The 26655-nt window shown below is 45.6% G+C and overlaps 3 protein-coding genes across 3 annotated transcripts in view; 1 reads left to right on the top strand and 2 right to left on the bottom strand.

Moving 5' to 3' along the window:
* Nucleotides 1-10442, bottom strand: part of SPPL3 (signal peptide peptidase like 3) — a 68743-nt gene extending 58301 nt beyond the window's left edge. Inside the window, exon 1 of the mRNA XM_083874147.1 lies at nt 8477-10442. The gene's annotated coding sequence lies outside the window, so the exon portion shown is untranslated. The remainder of the gene's footprint in view (nt 1-8476) is intronic.
* HNF1A (HNF1 homeobox A) lies at nt 5315-21010 on the top strand. The gene is made up of 10 exons (XM_083874143.1): nt 5315-7265; nt 13813-14012; nt 14132-14318; nt 14625-14863; nt 15605-15762; nt 17161-17362; nt 18574-18765; nt 19028-19149; nt 19442-19583; nt 20182-21010. Exons 1-10 carry the CDS (start codon nt 6931-6933, stop codon nt 20307-20309), a joined length of 1905 nt encoding a protein of 634 aa, XP_083730269.1. The 5' UTR covers nt 5315-6930; the 3' UTR covers nt 20310-21010.
* A 656-nt stretch (nt 21011-21666) lies between these two features.
* On the bottom strand, nt 21667-25825 carry LOC310916540 (protein CUSTOS). The gene is made up of 6 exons (XM_083874155.1): nt 25656-25825; nt 25232-25280; nt 24879-24977; nt 24185-24258; nt 23778-23865; nt 21667-23391 (listed from the first exon to the last, which is right to left on the bottom strand). The coding sequence occupies exons 1-6, from the start codon at nt 25801-25803 to the stop codon at nt 23046-23048; spliced, it is 804 nt and encodes a 267-aa protein (XP_083730281.1). The 5' UTR covers nt 25804-25825; the 3' UTR covers nt 21667-23045.
* Between the last annotated feature and the right edge of the window lie 830 nt (nt 25826-26655).

Genomic DNA, 26655 nt, shown 5'->3' with positions numbered 1-26655 from the left:
CTGTGCATTCCCACTCATTGTCCCTTTCAGAGTGGGGGGAGAACAGCCAGTCTAAACAGACAGAGGTGACGTAACTGCATCAAACAGAAATAGAAAAACAAATGCCCGGGGCTCGTAAAAATAGGTATTTGTTTTAAAAACAAGTATGAAGAAATTCTATTATCTCAACAGAGTTTTGTTAAAATCTTCCAAAAAATAATGGGTCATTGGGACATTCTCATTGCATCTACAGGGATGCCAGATGCCTCTGAAATTTGGAGCCCAGTTTAGCTAGTTTCTATTAGAGGATTGAATAAATTATTCTCATGCTGTCCATCTCATTTATTCTCTTCAATGGAAGAACCATAGGCTGGTGTGCAGTCATGACAGAGGATAAAACACAAGGAACGTCTCTGTTAGTCTTTGTTGTGTCACCAGTTGCTGTGTAACCCTGGGCAGATCACTTCATCCCTGCTAGCTGGGCTCCTTAGTCAATACAGAGGAAACTGTAGTGTTGCAGCCACCTGAAGTTTTGGGGAGCTGCAGCAGGAAGATGCTGCAGCACAGGTTTACTTGGTCTTGGTGGAGGGAACGCCCAGCATTCCTGTGCTCCAGTTAAACAAGGCTTTTATTAAGATGGTGCTGGACTCTGAGGGTTTCTTTCCCTGTATCTTTATGCTTCCAAAACAAGTGATTTGGGTTGTGTCACTTCAGTGTCCAAATCCCCTCTGATTTTCCCCACAAAGCCCTTTGGCCTTGTGGACAGGAGTGACCTTAGAGCTCCTGACACAATCAGCACTTTACCCACTCACTAACACCTGTTTGAGAATCAGATTTACCAACCACGAGGTGAAAATGCTCCAAGGACCTCACTGGGTCCTGGGACCCCTGCTGGGGTCAGTCCTGACAGCTGGGTGTGCAGGAAGGATGAGGGTGAGGAGTGCTAAACTTTCCTCCCATCCACTTCAGGCTGGACTACCTGGAACAACTTCCTGCCCTGTTTGATCTCTGCCCTTGGCATGCACTCCATGCACAGCCCCTGTGCCCATCTCAGCAGATCCCAGAGCTTTGGAGGATATGAGAGGAGAAGGGAGGAGTCAGGCTCAGAGCTGGAGCTGTGGGGTCCAGAGCCCTGTCAGTCAGTTTGGGGGGAAACTCTGGTGTTCCCACATACACATATCCCCTGTCTAAAAAAAACCCAACAGGCTCTGGGTAGCATTTGCACAATAGATAAGTTCTCTGCTTTTGTTCTCAGCACAGAAGAAAGACCTGCAGACATGCTTAAATAATGAACAAATAATTTGGAATCCTCACTCTACTGTGGTGCAAACCTGAGTGCCTGGAATGCCTCTTTGTGTCACCCTTTTCATTGATTATAAGAGAGTAAATGTAAGAAAAAAATAACCTCTCAGTCCTTTCAAATCAATGCAGGGAAAGATAAATCAGGCTTCAGCTTTGTCTAAATCCTAAAGAGCTTTTCCTAATTTTTTTTTTCTGAGAATAAGGATGTAAACCTGATATTGGTATCTATGAGACAATATCCCTGCTTTGTGTTAATATTCAAATAGCTTCCAGTTTCTCAGTCTTGCAAAATTTCCAGCACATTAATTTGGCACGAATGATTTATAGCTGATGAGCAATTAAAGTATAATTTCTTTCCAGCATCTCAGGCTTTGTGACTAGACTATTAAATGATTTTGCAAGCTTGCTCTATCATTACAGGGTAGCAGTGGGATGAATTCACAGGAGAAATTTATTCCTCCTTGCAGACCCAGCATCTGCTCTCAGTGCAAACTGGAGCACTGCTGGCATTCCTCAGACAATTTTCTCAGCACATCTTTTGTCTTCAGTCTTTCTTTGGACATACAAGAGAGCTTTAGTCTGAATTTCAGTGACAGTTTACTCTGACATTACAAAGTCCTCCCAAAATACCTGTTCTGCCTGGAACCTTTGATGTAGACTGATGCTTTACTTAGACCTGTCAAGGTATTTCAGGACTAGCAGCAAACAAAACCATTTTTAAAATTATTTTTGTATTTGGAAGGGCAGCTCCCAGAGGCAAGTGTGGTAGAGAAAAATCAGATTAAAGTACTGGCTACAAAGAGTCCTCACCTCCAAGTTGTTTAAATGTCAGCAGATGACATTTAGCTAACCATGTCTTGATTCTGCTGTAATGGAGGTGGAAAGAACCAGAGGAGCTTCATGTAGATACTTCACCCTTCAGGAAAGGACATGACAGGTAGAGTTTTCAATGCTGCTTTGTTTAGGAAGGAACAAATAGCACGGAAATGAGCAGAAAAAGAAGGGAAAAAAAATCCCAAAATCAAGAGATCCACTTCTGACTGTACAGCTGGGAACTACACTAGGCTATTTGCTTGTAAGATCCTTGTGGGATTCCCCTTTATAAACCTAATTAAAATGTGCACTGACCATGTGTGACACGATTCTCTTCACTACCACCTAGTGGGAAACTCCTTCATAACCCAACTCCAGAGCTGCTCCTGATCTCCACCCTCACCCTCAGCCTGATGGTAGAAACAAGGAATAAGTGGAGGGAGAAAATGACAGATGACTGGGAAGGAGGACACAGAGGAATGTGTAGACAAAGTCTATAATTTAAACCCATTTGGCCCCATGGATTTACCACACCACAATTTCAAGCTCTGCATCCAGCCCAGCTCACTGATGAGAAAACCCAGCTTCCTTCTTGGTAAAATCATATTTTTCAATTATAATCCCATATTTACACCAAAGACTACTACATTAGAACCTAAATGGGTATGTATTGGAAACATTAAAACCATGTATTCAAGCAAGTCCTTCCCCACTGAGATACTCAGGGTTTGCACAAATAGCTGAAATCCAACCCTATGAAAACAATGTAGAAATGGCAATTATCTCAGATTTTTCACACTCCTGTGCGCCTTTTGGGACTAAGCTCCCAACGCACAAATAATAATCAGTTTTGGTACTCATACAGCTTTTTTCCCCCCCAATAATAGAAATAAGGGTGAACATTACCATAATAGCTCTCACATTTCAAGGAGGGGATTACGTTAATGTCATTCAGGCCAGTAAAGCATTTAGCAGTCACAGCAGGAAGAACAGTAAAATGGTAAAGAATTATTAAAAGAACAATTTCTGCGTGTTTCATTTGCCAATGGCAATTTTACCACCCTATTCAGGGAACTCTATGGGCTCTGTCTTGTAGCACTTTTATCATAAATATGCTGGGGGTTTTTTTTCTTCTCTGTATTCTCCTTGAAGCCACATTACGCTGGCTTTGTACCAGCAAATTACTGTATTTTCCATCATGTACACTTCATAATAGACATAATTCAGTAAATGAAAACATCAAAGGTAAAAATGGTATTGATAAAGGAGTCGGGCTTTGGGAGTCTATTCTCCCTTCCCCAGTCCTGCTGTTCACAGGACTCTGCTGTCCCTTACTGTGGGTTTGCCCTTGTGCAAAAGGCAGAATACAGACCAGTAGATGTAAAATAAGAATAATGTTCCTATTGTGTACCCATTCATATTTTCATGCAGTGTTTTCAGTGTTAAGTAATTCACTCACTTTATTAGATGCAGGGAAGAAGTGATTGCTTTGGAACAGTTAATACAAAACCAAGTACAAAACTACAAACATGAGAAAAACAAGCAGGTATCTCTTGGTGTCTTCAAACTTTAAGTTTCCCCTGTTACATTGACCAAGATCATATTAATCAGAGTGACTTGAGAATCAAGCCATGGCCTGGGAAATGGTTACAATTAAGGAAATCAACATATAGTAAGCACTGGTAATAGATAAAAGTAGGTATAGGAAACCCAAGTCCCCTTATTTCAAATATTCATCCTCAAGGCACAATCCCTGAGTACAATTCAGCTACAGGAGAACATTGTCTGATTATGGCACTCTGCAACTGAGCTTTTCCTCCAACAGAACTAGAATCTAGCTTCCACTCTTGACCTCTGCTATTCTCTCATCACCTCACAACTGCACTTGTAACAATCTGAGAAATATGATATTGCAATCCTTAGTGCCAGGCTATAAAACAGGGATGCTGGCTAAATCACATCAGGAATCCCTTTCAGTCTGACCACTGGCTATTTTTAACATTTAAGGAACACTGAAAAGCTCATTGGTTTTCCTGCACTGAGCAATCTGAAATACTCAGTGGGGCTGAGCCATTCACTGCCACAGCCTGGCAGGATGCAATGAATGGAAAAATGAAAGTGGGGAAGTTTATTTGGTTTTTTGCTAATTGTCCAGGCTCCTATAGTTTAAAATGGACAATTCTAATAGACAAGGGAAAAAGCCCTTCAGGATGAAGCGATAGAGAATATTTGCCTCCTCCTCAGTATCTGAAATGTTTCTTTGTTCAGTCAAGTGTTCTCCACATGGCATCCAGTTGTAGCATTCAGGGAGGTCCTATCATACAAACAGATGGGCATTTCTGCTTTTATGGACTTCAAAGTTCATTGGTTTCAAAAAAAGCTTCTACAGCTGAAGGTCTTCAAGGCAAGCAGAAGCAGCAGCATCAGGACTTCTGGGTGCATAAGGAATCCTCAAAACCACATAATATAGACATAATTTGTTGCTATGCTTTCTTCTCTTTACAGCTTCCATTGACAGATATTGCTGTTCTTTGTTTAAACTCAATGATCACTGCCCCTCAAACATTTGATAGGTTTATATACCAACAAAATATGGACAATCTTTTTAAAAAGAACAGTGGTAATATTTTCCACCTTGGTTTATGTAAAGGGGATCACCATGCCAAAGAGAGGCAGAAATAAAGTTACACAGAATGACAGCATGTCCTCTGTCACATATTGCAAGAACTCCACAATCTGTTGTGTCTGTTTGCAAAATCCTTGAATTTTAAGGACATATCATGCAGAAACTGTATGTCATGGTTGGATACTGTAATTACAATTGAAAATTACTGGTTATCAGCCAGTAATGTTGTCATGTCTACCTGAGGGGTGGGAATAATGGAAAACTGTAATAACAAATAAAAAGCATGGAAATTGTATCAACACACTGTCAGTACAATGCCAAAAAATGCTCACCATTCTTTAAATATTCCTGTGATGGGTGCAAAACCAGCACAACTCTTTATTAAGAGTATGACCTAAAAAAACCCCTTTAGAAGCTGAAGTTGTCTTTTTACATTAATGTTCACATGAAAATTTCTTACAATGAATGTTTTTACATGCACCCGAAATTCTTACTCCTTTTTAGCCACACAAAGCCGTCTGTATCCATTAGAGATTTGTTAACACCCGGCAGGGAGGGGGCGTGGTGCTCTGGACGCAGACCACATCTGAAATAAAAAGACAAGAGTTAACACAGTCCCGCCCGGACGCCTTCAGGGAGGAGGGTCCCTCCGCAGGAACTCTGTCCTGCAGCTGCTGACTCGGGAGCCTGGAGAGTTTGGCCAGTGGTGCCCACGAGGGACAACAGGGGACAAGGTCCTCTGCAGCATTGTCTTGGGACGCTGCCCAGTCTGGGGACAGCCCTACCAGGCTCCGTTTAGCTCAGGCTTGATGGGAGTGTATGGACACGGCAGCTGCTCCTGGCAAGCTTCCATTGGGACAACAACTTTACATCCTCCAAGGAACCACTCACATGAGACACTCCTGCATCGAGTCCACATGTGCACATCAAGTTACTCCCTCATTTAGCCACTCAAAGGAGGTAGATTCATTCATACCATTTCAGATCAGAAAAGACAATTTAGTCATAAAGATTCTTGGAGAAACATTTAAATTATTCCGGCCAAGCCAGGGATCGTGTTTTAGGAAATCACCCAACAGGTGGGAGCAGAACCTCAGAGCAGAGCTGGTATCAGGAAGGGATGGAGGCAGGTGATAAAGGGGAACCACAAGCTTGCCCAGAGCACTCATCAGAAGCAGTAGGACAGTTGATGACAGAGCAGGGATTTTGAGCATGACCCAGCACCCAGGGCTATCCTTTATCAAATATATGAATCACAAGCTCAGAGGGGAAAGCCCTGCAATCCCCCAAATTATGTGGGAACACTGCTCCTGCTCACAGTTGAGCAATAAACATGGCAAGGTAAAATGGAGGTAGTACTAGTATTTCCACATCAAGATATTCAACAAGCCAAAGCCAGAATTGAAAAAGCCACTTAAGTCTTGATGCTCTGCCACAGAAATCAGCTGGAGCTTCAGAACACCCTGCAAGGCTTGGGAATGTTCACATAAAGCTGGTGGTCGCCTCCTCCTCTGCTGGGGGTTGCACAAAGGCCAGTGCAGCTGCCAGTGTGGCTTTCTCTCAGCCCAAAGCCTTTGGCAGGGCCTGACACTGGCTGTACTTCACCACTGCCAGAGCTCCGAGCAGGTTCTGTGATATTCCAATGGCAGCACCTTGTCCTGAACCATGGGCAAAGCTCTTCCTTTTGGGTACTCTACCTCTTTCCTTCTCCAAAACTAATGGGGCCAGAAGTAAGCCATGCTTCTCCATCTCCATCTTCCTAGTTTTCTTTCCATACTCACTTTCCCACACTGCAGACTTTTTATCCCTTCATTTTCTTCTCCTTCTCTCTCCTGCTTCCCTCCCTTTCCCCCTCCCCCTGCTTTCTCTCCCTCTGCACTTTGTGAACTGCTGCGGCGGTGCTGAAGTCCAAAGTTCAGTAACTTGCTAAAGCACACAGATAAATATGAACCTTGGAGAATTTACATTTGCTCCAATGTAAACAGATAGCCAAGGGTCCCTTTATCAGCACTGGCTCAGGACAGTCGTGGGGGGTCTGAAGTGGCTCAATTTTGTATTTTGTTTTTTTTTGGGGGGGTGTAAAGGCGGGAGGCTGTGCTGCGCCCACTCTCCTGACAGTCGGGCGCGTTACCTCAGGAACATGGTGTAGGGAAGCTTGGAAGCAGGATAACCTGAAATCCCAAAAACCAAGAGACACCAGGCTGAAGACCATGGTCTCGAAGCTGACTCATCTCCAAGTGGAGCTGCTGGAAGCGCTGCTGGAGTCGGGGCTGACCAAGGAGACATTGATCAAGGCGCTGAGCGAAGCGGAACCCTATGGGCTGCAGAGCGAAAGCCAGCGCGCCATCAATGCCCTCCAGACTGAGAAAGGGGAGCCCTGCCCCGACATCCCCAACCTCCCCAATGGCATCGGCGAGTCCAGGCCCTCGGAAGATGAGACCTCCGATGACGGAGAGGAATTTACCCCTCCAATAATGAAGGAGCTGGAAAACTTGAGCCCTGAGGAGGCTGCTCACCAGAAGGCTGTGGTGGAAAGACTATTACAGTAAGGACAGATTTACTGCTCCTCTTTGCTGCTTTCTTGCACTCTCCCTCTAACTCTTTTCCTTTCCCCTTGGCCTCAGTGTCCCTGGTATTCACAATTGATCTAGCTGCATAGAGACAATCTTCATCCATGCCAGGACTAGCAGCCCCCCAAACACCCCCAAATGCTTTAAAAATGCTCAGATTTTCTTTTCATTTTGCCTAAAATGCATTAAGGAAGCTATGGAGCCTGATTACATATTTGACATGCTTATAGCATCAGGCTTCAGGATAGTTCAAGGCCTGTATAACTCTCACCTCTCTGACTGAATGTTAAGGTTTAGGATTAAAATTTTAATACAATTCACAATTTCAGTCATCCGGAAAGAAAAAAAACCTGGTCACTGAGGTGGTACTATATTTGTATGAATGATACAGTGAAGTTGTAACATTTGAATGATATTGTTAATTTCACTGGGGTTTATGATATTAGATTATTGGCCCAAGTCAAATCAAGAGATCTTGTCGTTGTCATTCTTTTGAGTGTGAAGTTCCCTGGCTTCAGTGGGGATTTTCCTTGTAAAAAGCACACACCAAATACATATAGAGGTTAAAAACTGGACAAAACACTGTGTTTCTACCATCCACTGCCTGTCACAGTTACAAAGTACATATGCAGCAACAATTACAGGGTTTGCTGCCACACAGATTTGCCTTTGCATACAAGGATTTTTGAGATCAAAAGACAGGGAAAGTTCCCTGAACCAATAAGCCTTACGACAGAGTCAGAGAAACATTCACTCAGTTTCCCATTTGGGATCCTTACTGGGATCCCAAATACAGCTCCCATGGGTGACCCAAGAGGTTTGTCCAAGCAAGGATCAGGCCCATCCTACCATCTATCACAGCAGGTTCTTGCCTGTTTTGGGGCTATTTTGAAATGACAAGCTGATACAAGACAGAGGGGCAGCACCATCCTGCACCTTCATTAAATATCCAGCTAGAGAATTTCTCAGGCTCTCTGATCACTCTCTTTCACATGCAAAGGAAATCAACAGAAAATACAGCAGCAGACGCAAACATCAAATCCCACCACAAAAGGCCAGAGCTCAGAAAAGAGCATGACAAGAGTTTGCATTCATAGTAAATACTTAAAAGAAAGCTCCCTGGCAGACTGGGAGTTGATGATTCTGCAGAACCCAAGAGAGGAAAATTCACTGGATCATCTCTTACCTGGTGGGGAAAACATCCCCAGTAATTCAGTCTTCTTCCTAGCCCAGTATGTCTCATTTCTTCTCAACTTCCAGCTCTTCCACATCTTTAAGTTTTCTCTAGTTTCTTCACATCTTTCAGATTCTTTTTACCTACTTCCCTTCTCACTATTGTTTCTGCTGCTATTCCTCCCATTTTGTTGTCCCCTTGGCTGTTTCTCCCTCTGCCTCCCACTGTTTTTCTTCCCCTCATCCTTGTCTCCTTCTCATCCTCCTGAGTCTGCGTACAGGTCTTGGGGCAGTTTGAGCCCAGTGGCACCGGGCGGGCCCTGGCTAGTTACTAATTATCCAATGGCTTTATTATTTCTCTTTTGTCTTATAAATTTATAGATGAAAAGACCCTGATAAGCTTTTTGATCATTAACTTTTGATGGTTTATCAAGTATCTCTCCAGAAAGGAAGCCATGGAAGTTGAGGAAGATCCCCCTGGCTCTGTCCCTTTTCCCTAATGAGTGGGTGAAGCAGGAGTGAAGTGACATCCGCTGTGATCTAAGAACAGACACACGGGTGGAGGGAATTCCTTCCTGTCACCCTCACTTCAGCACCAATTCTGCTTTCTGATCCTCCCTGCCCTTCTAGGATCTTGCTGCCAGTCTTCCCTGTGCTTACCAGCCTCGCCACAAGTCTTACCTCTCTCCCAAAGCTGTGACATTAACACTTTTTGATCAACAGACAGTCCACTGAGCAAAATTTCCATTCCACAAACAGAAACTGAGGCACAGACAAATTCTAGGACCTAAATCCCTGAGACAGCACAGAGGAGACTGGGCAAGGACAGGGATCTCCTAAGCCTCACACTGGCTCTTAATTACAAAGGCTTTACTCTGAAACATCAAAGATCAGAGTCATCAGTCTCCCCCACCACAGGATAGAGCAATTCACTTCTGCTGTTGAGGACAGTTTGAAGATCCCAGAAGCCTCAGTTTCAGAAAAAAAAATACAAATACACTTATGGAGGTCTATAATAGATTGAAATGAACCAAGTTAAAATGAAAATGGTAGGAAGCTTGCATTGACATGTTTCAAATTTCTCATCAAATCAACAGTGTGTCTAAAAATCTATTCAAAGCATCTGAACCAGTATCAGGGGTTAATAATACCTAAAGAAATTATTATCTACTAATAAACTTTTTTTGGTTTTAAGATCAAACCTTTCCATTAATAGATGTCTAAAAGTAATGTCCTGAAAACAGTATTATAAGTATTGTAAAGCAGGGCAGAACAGTCTAGGGTAGAAATGACTTCCAGCAATAGATAAAAGAAAAGCAGGCAAGAATCTCCATGCCCTGGGATTCCCAGCAAAACGTTGATGCTTGCAAAACTATTTCAGCATCTACAAAAGGATTTCAAATGCAGAAACCAGACAGAGGGAATTCTCCCTTTAGACAGAAGCCTCTTTGGGCATTATTAACAATTCCTGGTCTGCAGACCAAATTTTAAGAGATTGACTTCTGGGCAGCTATTGCTGATACAGGAAAGTCTTTGTGGTAACTGCAGCCATTGCTTATAAAGCAGAATAAGGAAAGAGAAAAAATTGACAGTACCAAGAGACCAACTATGTCTTTACAGGACCACTGAAGTTGAAACCAGTTCAAAAAACTCAGGTCAAAGCTGAGTAGAACAGAGAAGATACACCCACAGGACTGGGTACACCCTTGGGTGTTGATTAGATTTTGTCCCCACAGAGAAAACATACTAAAAGCTGTTCAGATAAAGGTTTCTCTAGTGGGGAATTAACATAATTTCATTTCATCCTTTCACAGGTCTCACTCATCTCTCATAGATTTACAGTTTGAATAAAAACATTTTTTCCATATCAATCCACACAGAAAACAAATTGCATCTATGATAAGAAATAAATGACTCAGTAGGGGGGTAGAGCTGTGTGGAGAAACTCCCAGATATTCCCAGAATATAAAGCAAGAAGGAAGGTACCTTGGGGGAAGGGACCACACTGCTGCAGGTAAAGCAAATGGAGAGAGGTATAGCAGCAATCCACCTGGAGGGCAAGGGGTGAAATTCCATTAGGAAAGAGAGAAATTGAGATAAGCAACAGATTTCCCCTGGAGGCAGGGATAAAAGCATGTTTTCCAGGACGAAAAAAGAAAACAAAGATATATCATGACAAAGGTCCAGTTTTCCCCCCTGCTTAGAACAGCTCTAGCTGGAGAATCTGGAGATGAAGCTGCCACACCCCTTTCATTTCCACATATAAACCAAGATGAGGCAAACCAGGCCAAGTTCAACAGAAAGGAACACTGCCAGGATGGATGGTCTTACCTTCCCTGTGCCCAGGCTGTGCTCTGGCTTGTGGAGCAGCTCCAGAGGAAAGGGCCGGGGGATGGTCCTGAGCACTCCACAGCTCTGAACCTCTGCTGGAGCAGGGTCTGGTCCAAAGCAGCAATTCAGAACCCACCTCAGGGAAATGAAGGCTTCTCCCACCTGAGAATCAGAACAGGGAAGAAGGAGAGAGAGAGAATCAGGAAGAGGAGAAGAAAGAAAATAACAAAGGAAAAATAAAAAGTCAGGAAGAGTGAAGGAGGGAGAAGGTCCCCTGAATGTTACATCTCCAGCTCTCTGGAATGGGTTTTCTTTAATGCTAACAACTTGATATTTACTTTCCATTTAAATTTGAGATGTTGCTATAAATTATCAACCAGCCTCTTGTTCCCTTTGAGTTTATAACTAACTACCTGGGTTACTTATTGTTCAGGTAACAAAAGGGAGGTGAAAACGCCCTTAAAAAGTGACCTCAGAACTAAGAAAATGAGAAGCTGACATGGAGACAGGACCCTGGCCCCTGCGGTGGGGATGAGCAATGGAGAAGGGCTATGCTCACATGGCAATAAGCAACTGAGAGCAGGAGAACAAGAGTTCAGAAGAAGGAAGTAAAAGTTACCTGTGTGAGAGCAACTAGGAGACAGATTAGACCCTGGAGAACAAGACCTTGGGGAGACAGTTTGCATCTGAGGAGAAAGGAAAACTAAAAGGCAGGAAAGAGTCTTGGAGATAGAGAAGAAGAGCTTGAGCAAGGCAGACCCATTTGTGCAGTTCTGACTCACTGAAACAATTGAGATTTGACAAGCAGGAGAACTCAGAGTTAAATCCTCCCCTCTGACAGTCAATGATAGTCTTACAGCCAGTCAAAGAGAAAAGGTTTCAACTTCTGATGTCTTAGCCTGTGATGGAGGCTCTGCAGGTGGAACTGTGTATTTGAGCAAGGGTTCAGCTGGCCAGACTGTCCTCACTTGGACTGTGGTGTAGCCTTGGGCCTAAAGGACCTGCTCCATTTGCAGACTGGCCTTTGACAAGGTACAGAGTAACCAGAATTTCATACAGCTGTCTTAGGAAATCACACTGTGCTAAGATTCTCTGACTATTTTGCATCACAAAGCTCCCTGCTGTGTCAAAAGAAGACAAAACCCACAAGTCTTTAACTACTGTGAGAAGAGACTCACAGAACTTACTGATTTATTCCTGCCACAAAGTGAGGATCTCAACAGGGGAGACAAAACTGACTCGACTGGGGTGCAGAAAGGAACTAACATATAACAGAGGCTTCCATCAGTGGCAACAGATTCTTTCCTCTTCCTATCTGAGCCAGAACTCAAATTGAAAAGGCCCAGTCAGAGTCTTCTCCTCTCTACAGCGACTTGGACAATGAACACAAGGTGCAGGTGTTGGCCAGACTATCACAAGTACAAAGGCAGGAGGCTGGTTTAGGCAGCAGGAGGAAAACAAAAACCCAACAACAACAAAAAAATCCCGAACATGAGGAAGGAAAAGCTTTCTTTTAAGAAAGCTCAATTTGAGGCTTTTGAAAGACAAAGACAGTTAAGGGAAGATGCTAAAAATAAGAAGCCTCTATGGCATGTGCTCTAATGTAAAAGAGAAACAAATGTTCTATTTTAAGCAGGTTCTTCAAAAAGCTGTAACTGACACCATTTGTGTCACACTTTAACTGCTGTGGAGCTTGCTCCTTGGACTACACAGGCCCTGGGAGAGGGGCTGCAGGGAACAGAGATAAGGGTGTTTGTACTGAGAGAACAGGTGTGGACTTTGTCCTCCTTATCACTGTGCAGCCTCCGGCAACCTCCTGAGTCAACAAAGCCCTGAACAGCACAGTTGTTGCCTGCTGCTCAGACATGTGTGCTCTTGTGACACTTTCTGCACCAGCCCAGGGACCTTTTCTCCTCCCCACTGCTCCTTTGATGCTGGTGTTGAATATGACACCAGTGTCTTCCTACAGCACTGCAAACCATTTCCTCCAGACATTTCACACTGAAGGCACAGAAGGATGCTCTTGTTCAAAGTGAGCCAAGAGCTATTCTGCAGAGGTGCTCCGGCACTGTCTGGATTTAGACTGATGGGTTTCACATCTTTATTTCTACTGTGACTTTCAGCTGTGGTGAAATCAATACACATAAAGTCACAGTTGTGTGTTCTCTCTTTTCCTCAAGAACCTTAATGGATATCCTAACTGGAGATCATAAAACCCAGAGGATCACATTAATTATAAAATCTCAAACTGTTCCTCAAATTTTGTGAGCATGTCTCAAATGGTTCTATTCCCCCGGCTGTTACCCAAAGGAGGGCAGCAGCAGGAGGAATTAGTGGTTTGCCTGTAGTTCTATATTGCAATTAGAAGCTCTGAGTAGCTCTAGGTGTGAACCACTGTGTTTGAGTAACACGTAGCACATGTGTAAGAACATAGTCCTGGATGATTTGTCACATACATATGCATACAGAGCTGTCATGTCACAGTATAATGACAGCCTGTTTCCACTTACTGAATCATTGCAAGGCAACCCAACCTGGACCAGAATCAGGGCATGAGTCAAGATCAGTCTAGTACCACAATCAATCTGTCTTGGAAAACTCAGTACATCTGCCCCATCTGCTTCAATGAGAAGGGGATAGGGAAGAAAAGTTATGTAAGGAAAGGGAAGAGAGAGGTTGTCTCTGTGTATTGGGAAACTCCCCTGGTAAGCAAAGTCTCCTTCTAAGGGCAGACCTAAGTGTGTACAGACAGCAGTTCAAAGGAAGCCACATCTTTTGCACTTTATTTCCAATGTCATGCAGTTTTTCACTGCACTCAGAGTCAAAACTGAGCAAAGCAGCACACTGAGGAACAGCTTTGTCCCCTGCAGCCAGTGAGCACTCTGGCCTCACCAAACATGATGGTGCTGACTGACAAGTGCCCCTCAGGAGCTACTACTGCACTTCCTTGAAATCCAGGTCTGCTGAGAGCAGGTGTTTGATCCCTCTCCCCTGAGAAACCTTTTCTGTTCCTTCCAGAGAGGATCCCTGGCGAGTAGCAAAGATGGTGAAGTCTTACCTCCAGCAGCACAACATCCCTCAGCGTGAGGTGGTGGACACCACTGGTCTGAACCAATCCCACCTCTCCCAACACCTCAACAAGGGCACTCCCATGAAGACCCAAAAAAGGGCAGCCCTGTACACCTGGTATGTCAGGAAGCAGCGAGAGGTGGCCCAGCGTAAGTATGGCAACAACTGCTCTCCTGTCTCACTTTCATAAAGGCTTCTGCTCCCCTTGCTCCTCCTTATTCCTTATTGTTTTCAAGGAAAAAACTCCCTTGCCCCTCTGTGCTTGCAGAATTCACACATGCTGGCCAGGGTATCCTGACAGACGAGCCCATGGGAGATGACCTGCCCACCAAGAAGGGAAGAAGAAACCGCTTTAAGTGGGGCCCTGCCTCACAGCAGATCCTCTTCCAAGCCTATGAGAGGCAGAAAAACCCCAGCAAGGAAGAGAGGGAGGCACTGGTGGAAGAGTGCAATAGGTAAGGGTGGGTGTGTCTTTGAGGAAGAGGGACACAGCAGGGTCCCTTTGCATTCTTGGTGTTTGCTGGTGCCACTGGGAGGCAGGGCAAAGGTACAGCACTGAGTGGCACCAGTGACACCAGCCATGCTTGAATTAAATGCCACAACTGATCATTCCTTGTCCACAGTGCACAAGGAATGCCTCAGGTCTTGCAGGACCTGTCCACACAGTGTGCCAGCCCACAGCCACTTTGGGGCTGTGCACTTACTTTGTGTCTGTGACTAAGCCCAGCTCAGCAAGGCTCTTCTTGTGCTTTTCCCAACAGGGCAGAGTGTATTCAGAGAGGTGTTTCCCCCTCTCAGGCCCAGGGACTGGGCTCAAACCTGGTGACAGAGGTCAGAGTTTACAACTGGTTTGCCAACCGCAGGAAGGAGGAGGCTTTCCGGCACAAGCTGGCCATGGACACCTTCAGTGGACCCCAGCCCACCTCTGCCCCTCCTCTAACCCCCCACAGCTCCTCCTCCCTCCAGCCACCACCTGCTCTCTCACCCAGCAAAGTCCACGGTAAGAAACAACCAGAGGGGGATCTGAAAGAGGGGTGAACCTCCCCAAACTCAGTCACCCAAACTGTCTCCCAAGTCCAGTCCTTCAGGAAATGAATCTACAGATAGAAAAAGCAGATTTGCACAAGGGAAGAGCAAAGGTGACAGAGAGACCACGTTTCTGGGTGAGGAGAGGGGCTAGAATGTCAGGGGAGATAAAATTCAGGAACAAAACCCACAGCCAAACCTTCTCATCTACTGTGAGGCCTCCCAGCTGGCAGGCATTGCATCAACCCCAAGCTTCCTGTTCCAGGAGTCATCACTGCCTATCAGAAGTCAGTTCCATGCCCTTTCCATCATGTGTGCCCCTTACTCCTTTCAATGCCAGCCCCATCAAATTCTGCCAGAATTTTTAGGCATGAGGAAAAGTCATTCTCCATCCAAAAAGAGCACAGCTTTTTCAGCTTCACAGGCCAGAGCTGGGGGTTGCTCTTGCTCTGAGAAGAGATGATCTCACTGAGACTCCTCTCTACAGCCACATCCAGAGGGGTGTTTTCTGCTCCCTGCAGCACTCACAGCCAGGCAGTGTTTGAGGGGGCAGTCAGGGTCAGGGCAGGGTGTGAGTGCCTGTTCTTCTGGTTCCCTACTGACCATTAAGTATCTGCCCAAATATCTGGTCCAAGTGCCTGCACAGGAAACTGAATTTAGGGCCTGCCTAAGTTTCTCAGTTGTGACAACCAGTTTCCCTCCTGTTGTGATGCAGGAGTGAGGTACAACCAGCAGCCAGCCAGTGAGGCAGAGTCCTCCAGCAGCAACCACCATGGGAACAGCTCCATGGTGACCACCCAAACCATCCTGCATCAGGTTTCTCCCCCTGGACTGGAGCCCAGCCAGAACCTGCTGAGCACAGACACTAAGCTGGTAAGTGATGGATGCTCCCGCTCTGCTGACTGGAAAATGTCAGGCCATCTGCCTGTGGCCATAATATGAACTATTCATGGGTATTTTTTTCTAGAATGTTCTTAAATTCACCTTTTATGTTACACAGTCATATGTAACATATTGTTAGATAACATGTTATGTAACAAATTGTTATATTAGAGTCCCTTTGCACTGAGCATGTAAGATCAATAGTCCTGAGATACATGTGCCCTATAGACTGTGGCGAGGGCAGGTATTAGAGCATGGAAGCAAGACAGTACCTTATGAGCAATTTAAACAGTCTGTTCTGGAAACACAGCACTCAAGGTATGACAAGATTTCCTTCTTCCCTGGAAAACCTGTTCTCCTCTCCTTTCCACAGAGAGATTCTCATCTCATCTCTCTTATTTGGACTCTACCCATCTCAAGAGAGTTGATCAGACCAGTGGGATTACCAGAACACAGACCCATTCTTACATTTATCTTACCTGTAAAAATTAAGCTCAACAGCCTGGATGCAGACATGTACTGGATAACTAGACTGCATCCTCAAAGCCAATTTCTTTCTGAGATCTGACCAGATCTTTTCCCACATCATTAACAACGAAGCATCAGAACTGCCTGACTGATCATTTTCAGTCTGCACATGTTCCCTTGCTTTCAGAGAAACAGTCAGCAGAAGTTTGCATTAGCACAGGCTGGCCAGAGGCAAACTTAAGGTTGCTAAAAATAAATGTATGATTTAAATCTCATCAGTCACTCACTTTGCTGGCTTTCTGGTCTCTTACTGAAGAAAGTAAGTCTTTCATGAGGTCCTGAAAATCTTCTATGTCTATCTTCTAAAACTGATATCAGGTGGTTTGTCCCACTATTTAACTTCTTGGTGCTTATTCTTACTAAAGATTCTTTACAACCTTTTGTCTGAGGGGAGGGAAAAGAAGTATAAGGCATTTAACTTTCTCTATCAGCGAAATTATTAGAATGCTTTTTTGCTTTTCCACAGTACTATGACTACAGGTCTCTAAGGAAACAGGAACTCCTGGATTCTATGCTGAACTCTGCTACTAGAATTACTACATAAAGTTACCTGAGCCTCTTAATTTCTCTGAGCTTCACCTTCAGCTATGAAACAGATGATCTTTCCCTAGAGAGAATGCAGTGGGCCTCATCTCATTCCTACAATGTCTTAATGTGAAATAACTAAACCAGCAGGGATTTACTCTTAGTATGTCAACAGCTGACCTGTGCTAGTTAATTGATGAGCACGTAGAAACTGCAGACTAGGATATGTGGAGCCTTTCCAGTTAGCAAAGGGGAAGAGCAGGAAGAAAGGTGTTTATCACGGCTTTGGGACTTGCCTGGTGCAGGCAGCACATCCAGGGCTCTCCTTTCCCACAGGTATCAGCTTCTGGAGGAACCCTCCCTCCTGTCAGCACCCTGACTGCCCTGCACAGCCTCGAGCAGAGCCCACACACGCTGAGCCAGCAGACCCAGAACCTGATCATGGCCTCCCTGCCGGGGGTGATGGCCATCGGGGCGGGCGAGTCCCCGTCCCTGGCGCCCGCCTTCACCAACCCCGGCGGCTCCACGCTGGTCATCGGTGAGTATGAGCTGCCTGCAGGGACTGTGCCAGCACCCACAGCTACACCTGCCTCCCCCTGGTACAGCTACCTGCCCCATCACTGTGCTGGCAGCCATACAAACCTGAGGAAATGGTCACCAAAGATCAGCAGCACTGTTGGCAAGTACCAGTGGGATTAAGGACAGATGTTCCTCATTTGTGTTAGAATTAAGTTACACATGAAACTCACGTTTTAAGAGTAAGGAGGTTTTACAGGCTATTCCTATGCCAATGTTTTGGTTTGCTGCTCTTCATCTTTCCAAATATAAATACAAAACTTCCTTAAAATGATGAAAATTGAAGCATATTCATGGTCCTTGAAAGACAAAACATCCTGTTTCACTTCCTGCAAAGAGCAGCATATGCCTTTGGAATCTGCAGCAGTAATTACTATTTTTTTATATCTTTCACTTTGACAGCTTTTCTGGACTTTTATGAGATTTCTTTTCATTCCAAGAGTAGTCTACTGCCAAAGTGCATCTCATTAGAGAAAGGAAAATACAATGTATACTGCTCTCTTACATTTTCTTCCCAGGAAGAAAAAGGCCTTGTTTTGTTCCATGGTGACAGCTATGAACTAATTTCCATTTCTTCCCAAGATTATGATATGGATTTGAATTCTGTGCAAACAAAAATCCCAAACTGGAGTGCTGGAGAGACCTGCTCATTTACAGGAGCAGGATCTGGACAGTTGTGGGAAATGGGCAGTAACGTGTGAAACCCTCTACCTCTCTCACTGATCCAAATTCCTTAATTTGGCAGCCCTAGCAAAAAGACTTGAAACCGCATTCCACATGGCTGGACAGCTACAGCCTAGTTGTCTCTGTTGCCAACAGCTTCATAAAATAAAAAGAGTAAATTAACTGGGCAGAGGTGATGCTCTGAATTTACTTTTGAGCAAGCCCCCCCTGGTGATCACTAAACTGGAAAAGGGGCTATAGCTGTACACATGGATGTAGACAGGAACAAACACTGAAAACCAGAGGCAGTTTTTGGACATTTCCACATCGCTCCCACAGGCATGAAATCTATTCTTAATCACAGACAAGCAAGGGAACACCTGAAAAGCAGGATTTGAAATCACCCTGCAGTGACAGGCTGCCACAAGGGCTGTTCAGGTGCCCCCACCGCAGAGCAGCCACACTCCTCCTGCAGCTGGGACACCACTGCCATCAGTCCTTGTCTTCCAGGCCTGGCCTCAACCCAGCCCCAGAGTGTTCCTGTAATCAACAGCATGGGGAGCAGCCTCACTACCCTGCAGCCTGTCCAGTTCTCCCAGCAACTGCACCCATCCTACCAGCAACCCCTCATGCAGCAAGTTCAGAGCCACATCAACCAGAGCCCCTTCATGGCCACCATGGCTCAGATACAGAACCCTCACGGTAAGAATGTGAACTCATTTGTTTAAATAAACAAAAATAAAGATACTGTTCTGAGGCATTTGCTGAGTCCTTGGCCTTACAGCACTCTGTTTTCCTCCTCTGTTACTGTCACTCTAATTATGAAATTATTTTTCTATTGCATTTATGTCCCTGTCCCTCCACTGCCAGCATTTTGGAGACAGAGAGCAGGTCCCACTGCATGAGGAGAACACCTCAGCCAAAGCTCCAGAATCCACATGATGTTGTTTTCTCTCATGTACAGCTCTCTATGGCCCCAAATCTGAAGTGACTCAATACACACACACAGGCCTCTTACCACAAACCATGGTGATAACAGACACAGCCAATCTCAGCGCCCTGACCAACCTGACACCAACGAAACAGGTAATGGCCTTTATTTGCCTTTGTTCCCCCTGCTGAGAGCTGCACCAGTCTGCAGGTAGCTCCCTGCACATCAAAGAGGTTTTGGGTGTGTCTATGCTATCCCAGCAGAAGCATCTTTCTTATCTCCTTGCCCTGCTGGTACCAGCTGCAGTACTGGAGGCACTAGAGCAAGTTCTTCACTGCATCATCAAGGAGGATTTCACCTCCCCAGGAACTGCCCCTGCTCAATGCTTCTCTCCCAGCTGTCAGAAGGGATGTAGAAGCCAGGCACTATTAATTCTCTTTTCTCTAGGCATTCACACCTGACTCAGAGACTCACACTGAGTCTGGGATGCACACACCAGTGTCACAGGCACCAACAATCCATCTACAGAACCAAGACACAACCATCCAGCACCTTCAGCCAGGCCCACGCCTCACCTCGAGCCCTGCTGGTAAGATCAGCAGCCACTATTGTGGCTCTTAAGCCATGTATTGCCTAGTTTTTTTCTTGTTAACACTGCAAAATCCAGTTAGAAAATGGTAATTGGGGTTCACAATTCCCTAAATTGGCTCTGCCAGTGTCCTGAGGGGTTTGAAAAGTCAATACAAGGAAAAAATTCAGAGTCTGAGTCTGAAAAGATTCAGCACAGTCTGTAAGGCCAGACTGTGGAAATTAGCCCCCTTCTAGAATGGAAAATACTTTGAAAAATATCAACAAAATCAGTGTTAATGAATACCCAGTCCTGTGAGCAGTTTTCAGGGCTGAGAAGCCCAAGACTCTCTCATGAAGACTCCAGTTGGGTCTTCCCAGTTCTAAGAGGAAAACTAGGACAATTCTTAGAACTGAACACTCTGGAGACTGCTGCTCTCAATGTTCACAGGCTGGCTGTGGACCCAAGCCAGGTATTTAGCAGCACACAAAACACAGAGACAAAAGCAGTTATGCCCCTAAGCCAGGAGAGCACAGCTATGCTGGGAATGGGGGATGTACATGCACAACAAGGGGATTGATGAGAATCTGCAACTGACCTCTGCCTGTACCTTTGGCAGTGTCCTCCAGCAGCCTGGTGCTCTACCAAAGCTCTGACTCCACCAACAGCCACAGCCAGCTGCTGCCATCCACTCACAACGTCATTGAGACCTTCATCTCCACACAGATGGCATCTTCCACCCAGTAACCACCACCAGCAGCCCCTGAGTGACTGCCACAACCAACCTGCCAGGGGCAACTCCAGCCGTGTTTGCCACCACAGCCTCACACAAACCTGCTCAGCTGCCTCCAGGAGGGAAAACGTCTCAGGCTCAAGACAGAAAACATGGAAAGATTATGCTGGAATTGCTAAAAATCCACTGCCCCTCCCCTAAAACCAGCAAATCTTAACCCCATGAGCCAGCTCAGAATGGTCAGATATCCTTTTGTGGCTGCCTAAGAAGGAATCCCAACAGTGCCAGGATGTGGATGGGACTTTCATTCAGCTCAGCTTTCATCAAGCTGGGCCTCTACAGACCTGCCAGCACCAGAGTAAATCGTGTGGGAAAGAGCAAAGCTGAGCTGCCAAAGAAGGGACACCACTTTTAAACACTCTCCTTTGCTGCAAGGAAGCACCAACAGGAACTATGAGAAACAGCACCTTGGAAGTTCCTGACTTTGCAATGAGAATAACCAAGGAACAGATTTGGGAATGGCTTGGCACAAACCTGTCAGTATGGGATCATTGACAAGCTACAAATCCATAATTAATTACCAAAAAACCAAACATTCTCAGTTAAAAACGACCTGCTCCAAAATCATGCTATCCTAATGGAAATGGCTTGGTTGTTTTTGATATAGCTCTGCTTTGTTTTAAATGCAGAAATTAAAGTTTAACAGCTGCAAGGAGATTCCAGTTCTCTGCATTAACCCTGTGGATTCTCATCCTGTCTGTCCTGCTGAATGATTTGCAGGATGGAATTCCCCACTGGTCCCTGCCACTGCCCAGCACCTGGGAGGTTCCCATGCTCCACACAGAGTAGAGGTTCCTTCAGTTTTCTCTGTAAACACTAAGCCTGGGTTCATTTTACAGAACATGGCTCATTCTCAGCTTCCATGTAGGCTTGTAGTTCTTGGTATGCAAATAACTACCCTGGGGTCTAAAAGTCTTGCTTGTACTAAGTGAAGGGTTTGAGTCCCAAGGATTTAATTATGTCATTCCTCTTCTAATTATTCCTCTCTATTTACTCTCAACATCCACATCTCTGATACAGCATTAGCCAGATGTGAAAACAGCCCCAACTAACAGGTTTTAGTCTGGGACTGAAACTGAGCTACTCTTTCAACTGTGAAATGGATGAAAAACCTTGAGCCTGGAAGGGAGAATTGAAAAAGTCCAACAGTGAACTCTTCAGTTACATATCAGGGAATGTCAAAATTGCAGATGTCTGTGAAAAGTTTCATTGATAAGAGCTTCCTCTAGATACCATCAACAATTTCAGTAACTAGATTCCTTGAGAAATTTTATCCTAGAATTGTTTTCTAATTTCCCATGTACATCAGTTGCAAATATATCTGATTTCCAGTTAGCATAAAAATAAACCCAAAACAAAGCAAAAGGAAATGTTTAGGCCACCATGCATTTGAGAGGCCAGGTTTAAAATTCAGTACACTGAAGTTTTAACTGCACATAAGACAAGTAACTTCTGCTGGCACATTCTGTTACATTACAAGCCAAGTTTCTACTTAGCTTTTCTATTTTTGGATGTCAGCTGTGTTTTCTTGACTAAAAACCAGCAAGAATCTTACAACAGTTTCCCATGCTCAAAGAGCTACACTTCACTCTTTTGGTTTCTCTAATCTGGCTTTCTGATCTTCTGAATTGCGCCAATAAGTTGGATTTACTGAAACCCAGGGATCTTAAAAACAGAAGTATTTATCAATAACAGTTAATTTCCTGAAGGACTGGAAGTTAAGAATAAGCAGACAAAGTGTCATACTGAAAATTACCAAACCTTACAGTATTTCAGAGACAAAAGTCATTAAGTATCCCAAACAAGGACTGAAAGGTGGTTTTTAAATTAGGCTTAAGTCCTTCCTGTAGCAATTCCATAGCACTGATCACCCAGTAATTAAAGAGCCATCCTGAGCTACCTCTATCTCTGCTGGGGAGAATCTGAATACAGCAACAAAGCCACTGTTGTATAAAACCTATCAAATTAAGTAGGTCCAAGAGTGTAGTAAAATTTAATAACAAAAGATGCCATTAAAAAAACCCTATACATGAAAAAAAAATTCAGTGGACACAACTGGAACAGTAGGATGCATTTACACCAAGTCTGAAATCAGCTCACCACACACTGTTCATGTGCAGGGGCCCTGGAGAGGTGAAGATTGCAGAGGGATTAGTAACACAGCAGGTTTGAACAACAGATTGTTATGATGATTGCAGGGAAAAAATAAGGGGCCCTGATTTCTGACAGGATGCTTTTGATAAATGAGTCTCCCAAGGGCTGGAGCTGTTCTTAACAGTCTGCAAAGAGTCAAAGAGAAAAAGCAGTTGATCACCTGTTGCCATGTAAACCAAATTCAATTCATCACATACTTTCTCCAGAAAGGTTTCATGATGTGAAGGAACAGACCAGGAGGAATGCAGCTATGATCACATCTCTCTGCCATGCAAGACTGGCACGGTATTTAATCCTTTTAGATTGGGCCTGCCTAGGCACCAGCACAGACAACTGCTGTGTGAGGAGAACAATGTTCCCTTCCTCAGGGACGCCAGCAGCACAGGAAGTCACTTAATTAGTCTCTCAGGCCACTGAGCTTTTAGAACAGAAGCTTTACCAATTAATTTTCCCTCATCTGCAGCAACTCTCGTTGTTAGGTTTTCTTTCAGTTTCCTTCACCCATCACAACACCTGCTGTTTGCAGAGCAAAATCATCATTCTTTTTTCTTCTTCTTTTTCTTCTTCACAGTTCCTGGCAGCACAGAGCTCTCTCTGTGATTGCTGTTCTGTCTCTCCTGCTGGCCATTTGCAGACACCAATCGAGGCAAATCTGTGCAGATCTGGTCACACTCTGCTGCGTCTATTATTTTCTCTTGAATATTGTTCTCTTTCCTAATTTTCTTCTTCTTTTTCTTTTTCTTCTTGGGCTCTACATTAGCCTGACTCTGGTCCTGGCTGGAAGCCTGGGAGAGTGCAGGAAAAGCACTTTGCTTCAGAATATCCTCAGCTGACACAGCAGCCTCCTGGTACCTCTGCCACTCTTGGTCACTGTCTGTGTCACTGGAAAGGTAACAAGAGGGAAGGAAGTTGTGTTGTAGTTTTGCCTTGAATTCACCCAAAACTTGGGACAGCAGAGTAATCTGAGATGAGAACATATGATAAACATTCAGTGGCTCTGGGACTCCCACGCCCACAGTTTGCATTTAACCAGTCTGAAGGCCAATGTGTTCTTTACACACTCTAGGAGGGGAAAAAAATCTCCCACAAACATTTCTAGTTCCCCAGCACTAAAAAAGAAACAATATTCTGGTCTAGTCAAATGTAAGAGCCGTAAATACACACTTCTCAAGCTCTTCGGTTTCCTATTCCCTTGTGGGAGTCCCAGCTGCCTCTGAAATGTGGGATGCAACAGTATCTGAGGAGCAGAGCAGCTGGCAGCACCTCACCTGGAGCTAACTGGCCTCCTCCTCCTCGCAGGGCAGGGCTCTGCTTTCCCACAGTCTCCAGGGACAGAGGAAGAGAAGAGGCGAAAACCTGAAGTGTGGAAAGGGAGGTTTTAGGCAGAATATAAAACAGAGGTGGAAGCAACCAACTGCTGTTTCCCTGGAAGCCTCAGTGCTGTTACTGGATTTCCACAGTGCTTGACAGCAATAATTTGAGACTGTGTGGGAGGACTCAGGGCACAGAGGTCAGAGCTGCAAGGGAACAGCCCCTCAGAGACACCCAGAGAAATCCTTTTGGTGCAAATGTTCATCAGTCAGTTGGATGAACAGCTGGTGATAGACAGGATCCACCCCACCAGGCAGCAGTTTGCAGTCACAAAACAGCCACCCTGGCTGAGACTGGAACTCACCATCATCTTCAGAGTCAGGCTGTGCCTCCAAAGCCTGTGATGGTCCTGATGAGTCCTTCAAGACAGTGATGAAACTAAACAGAAAACCCCAGTCAGATCTTAGACAGGTTTGTGCAAACTGACCTAAATTTGGGTATTTCTGGGAAACAAAACTAGAGGGAGATGTTGCATGGGTCCCTTTTTGTTAGTGAGGCTGCCTCAGCTCCCTGTTCCCAGAGCAGGCCAGGCCTTCTCTCCTCAGCAATGTCAGCCACAAGAATGATTTAAAAACAGCAATTGTAAAGCCAGCTCTGAACAGCAGGAATTCAAGTTCTCCAGTTCTTGCACAATAGATAGAGAATGGCAGCCCAGCACCAGGCATTCTGCCAGAACAACCCTGAATCAGGTATTGCTAGAGGTTTTAGGAATAAATCAAAGATTCTCTTGCCAGCCTTTACAGGATGGAAGTGCTAAGGCACCCAAACTCTCTTTTCTCCCCACAAGATGTTCACCACAGAGGCAAACAGAGACAAGCAGTGCTGCACAGAGAGTTTTGAGCAGATGGGCACAGGAAGGTTAGGTGACAGAATACTGGAAGCTTGTACTTAATACAGGGGTGAAGGAGAAAAGATGTCGAATTTCCTGAGTTTGGCACACAAACACATCAGTGTGAGTGACCCACAGAACAAGTGTTTCCAGCCTTGCACAGCAGTACCTGTCCAGCATGGTTCCCAGTTTCTTTGCAACGTGTGCTCTGAACTCTGGAGTCGTCTGGAGCTCGTTGTCACCCTCCTCACGGCCGATTGCCTCACGCCCGTTTGAAATAAGAACAAGGATTATCTCATTCGAGTCCAGTAACATCTGGCCCTCTCACCCAAACCTTTAAAAACCTATTAAGTCTGTTCAGATTTAAGCATCATTTCACATTGTGATTGGACTAATTCCCCAAACAGAACTGGCCCTTTCAGTATGAAGTATCACAAGGTCCAAAGTAAAAGCAGCATAAATACTACACATTAATTTTTTTCTTCAGGGAAACATTAGGTCTGAACCCAGAAGCAAAAATACCTCAGGCTTGGCTGATCTTTAGGCTGCAACCGATCCTTTCTAAAGCTCCCTGAAAAGAAAGTAGCAAAGGCACATTAAAGAGCCTGTGGCAAGGACCCCTTTAACCCCTGTCTGACACATGTCAGAGCATAAAGAATAGTGCCTGAAAGACAGCCCTGGCCCACTTCGGGGGAGAACGATTATGAGGGGAAAGGGAAAACTCCCCTCGGGCCAGGACAGCCGGGAAGGGGCTCAGGACTTGGCTGGAGGCCGGACACGGCCTGGGCAGAGCCGCCTCCAATCCTGACCCCGGCACCGCGGCAGAGACAAATCCCCGCGGATCAGGAGGAGCTGCCGAGGGGGCCGGGCCGGAGCGGCGGGGCGGGGAAGAGAGGGGAGGGCACGCCGCAGCGGGGAAAGAGCCCAGCCTGTGTGCCGCCCTCACCGCCGCGCGGCTCCGCCCGCGCCGCCGCCGCCGCCTGCGCGGTGCAGTCCCAGGCAGCCTCCCGGAACCGCGCGGCCGCTTCACCGCCGCCGTCCGAGTCCGAGCCGCTGTCGCTGTCCGGGCCCGAGCCGCCCCTGGGCGCCGCCATCTTGCAAGCGCGGGACACGCTGGGCGCTGTGGTGCGGCCGCGGTGCATGCCGGGAGCTGTAGTGCAGCCGCAGAGCATCCCGGGGGCCGTAGTCCCACCCGGCCCCCCCGTAGCAGAATTTCCTAAACCCATCCTTGTTTTAATCAGCTGCTGGAGGATGTGGTTCATGTCTTTGGGGCCCTGGTAACTTCCTAATCAGTTACTACACTGACATGACAATTTTTTGCTTGAATATAAAAGCTGTGCCCAACCCTGCTGCTTTTCTGACTGGTTGAAAACGAGAGAGCTGCTTTGTTGGAGATTTTCACTGCTCGTACAGGTAGGACTGCTTTGTGTGTTCCTCATGCCATCAGCACTATCACGTTACACACTATATTTTCATCCCAACTTGAAATTTTCTGCTGTGATACAACAACGTGTTTGGTGGTTCCAGGTGGGATCCTGGATAGCCATTTTGCTGTGGGTTTTGCCAGGCTTCCTGCTGAAAGCAGCAGGTTGACTCCTATACCTGTTTTTATCCTGCTGGACCCTTCCTGGCTTGCACCTCCCAACCCTCACACGAGAGCTGTGCGGTCTCAGCCCACCCGGCAGCAGACGGGCTGCTGGCAACATCCTTGGGCTTCTTCCGATGGGCTCCCTTGGCACCAGCTTCCCTTTATTTCTTCACTATTTCCTCATAAAACTCACCTTCTTTACTGGAAGACCTTTAGGATGCTAGTTTAGGATTCACTATTCCCTACCGTATAATAGAACAGGCAGTTTTGTACTGGTTTGTACCTCGGAGTCCTCAGGACTGGTGGGCGCCCTCAGAGCTGGGACAGACCCTCCAGAAGTGCCTTGGTCACCTCCTCT

The sequence above is a fragment of the Zosterops lateralis genome, assembly GCF_965231275.1.
Source record: "Zosterops lateralis genome assembly, chromosome: 17".
In the NCBI taxonomy this organism is placed as follows: domain Eukaryota; kingdom Metazoa; phylum Chordata; class Aves; order Passeriformes; family Zosteropidae; genus Zosterops; species Zosterops lateralis.
This window is presented reverse-complemented; position numbering and strand designations above follow the sequence as displayed.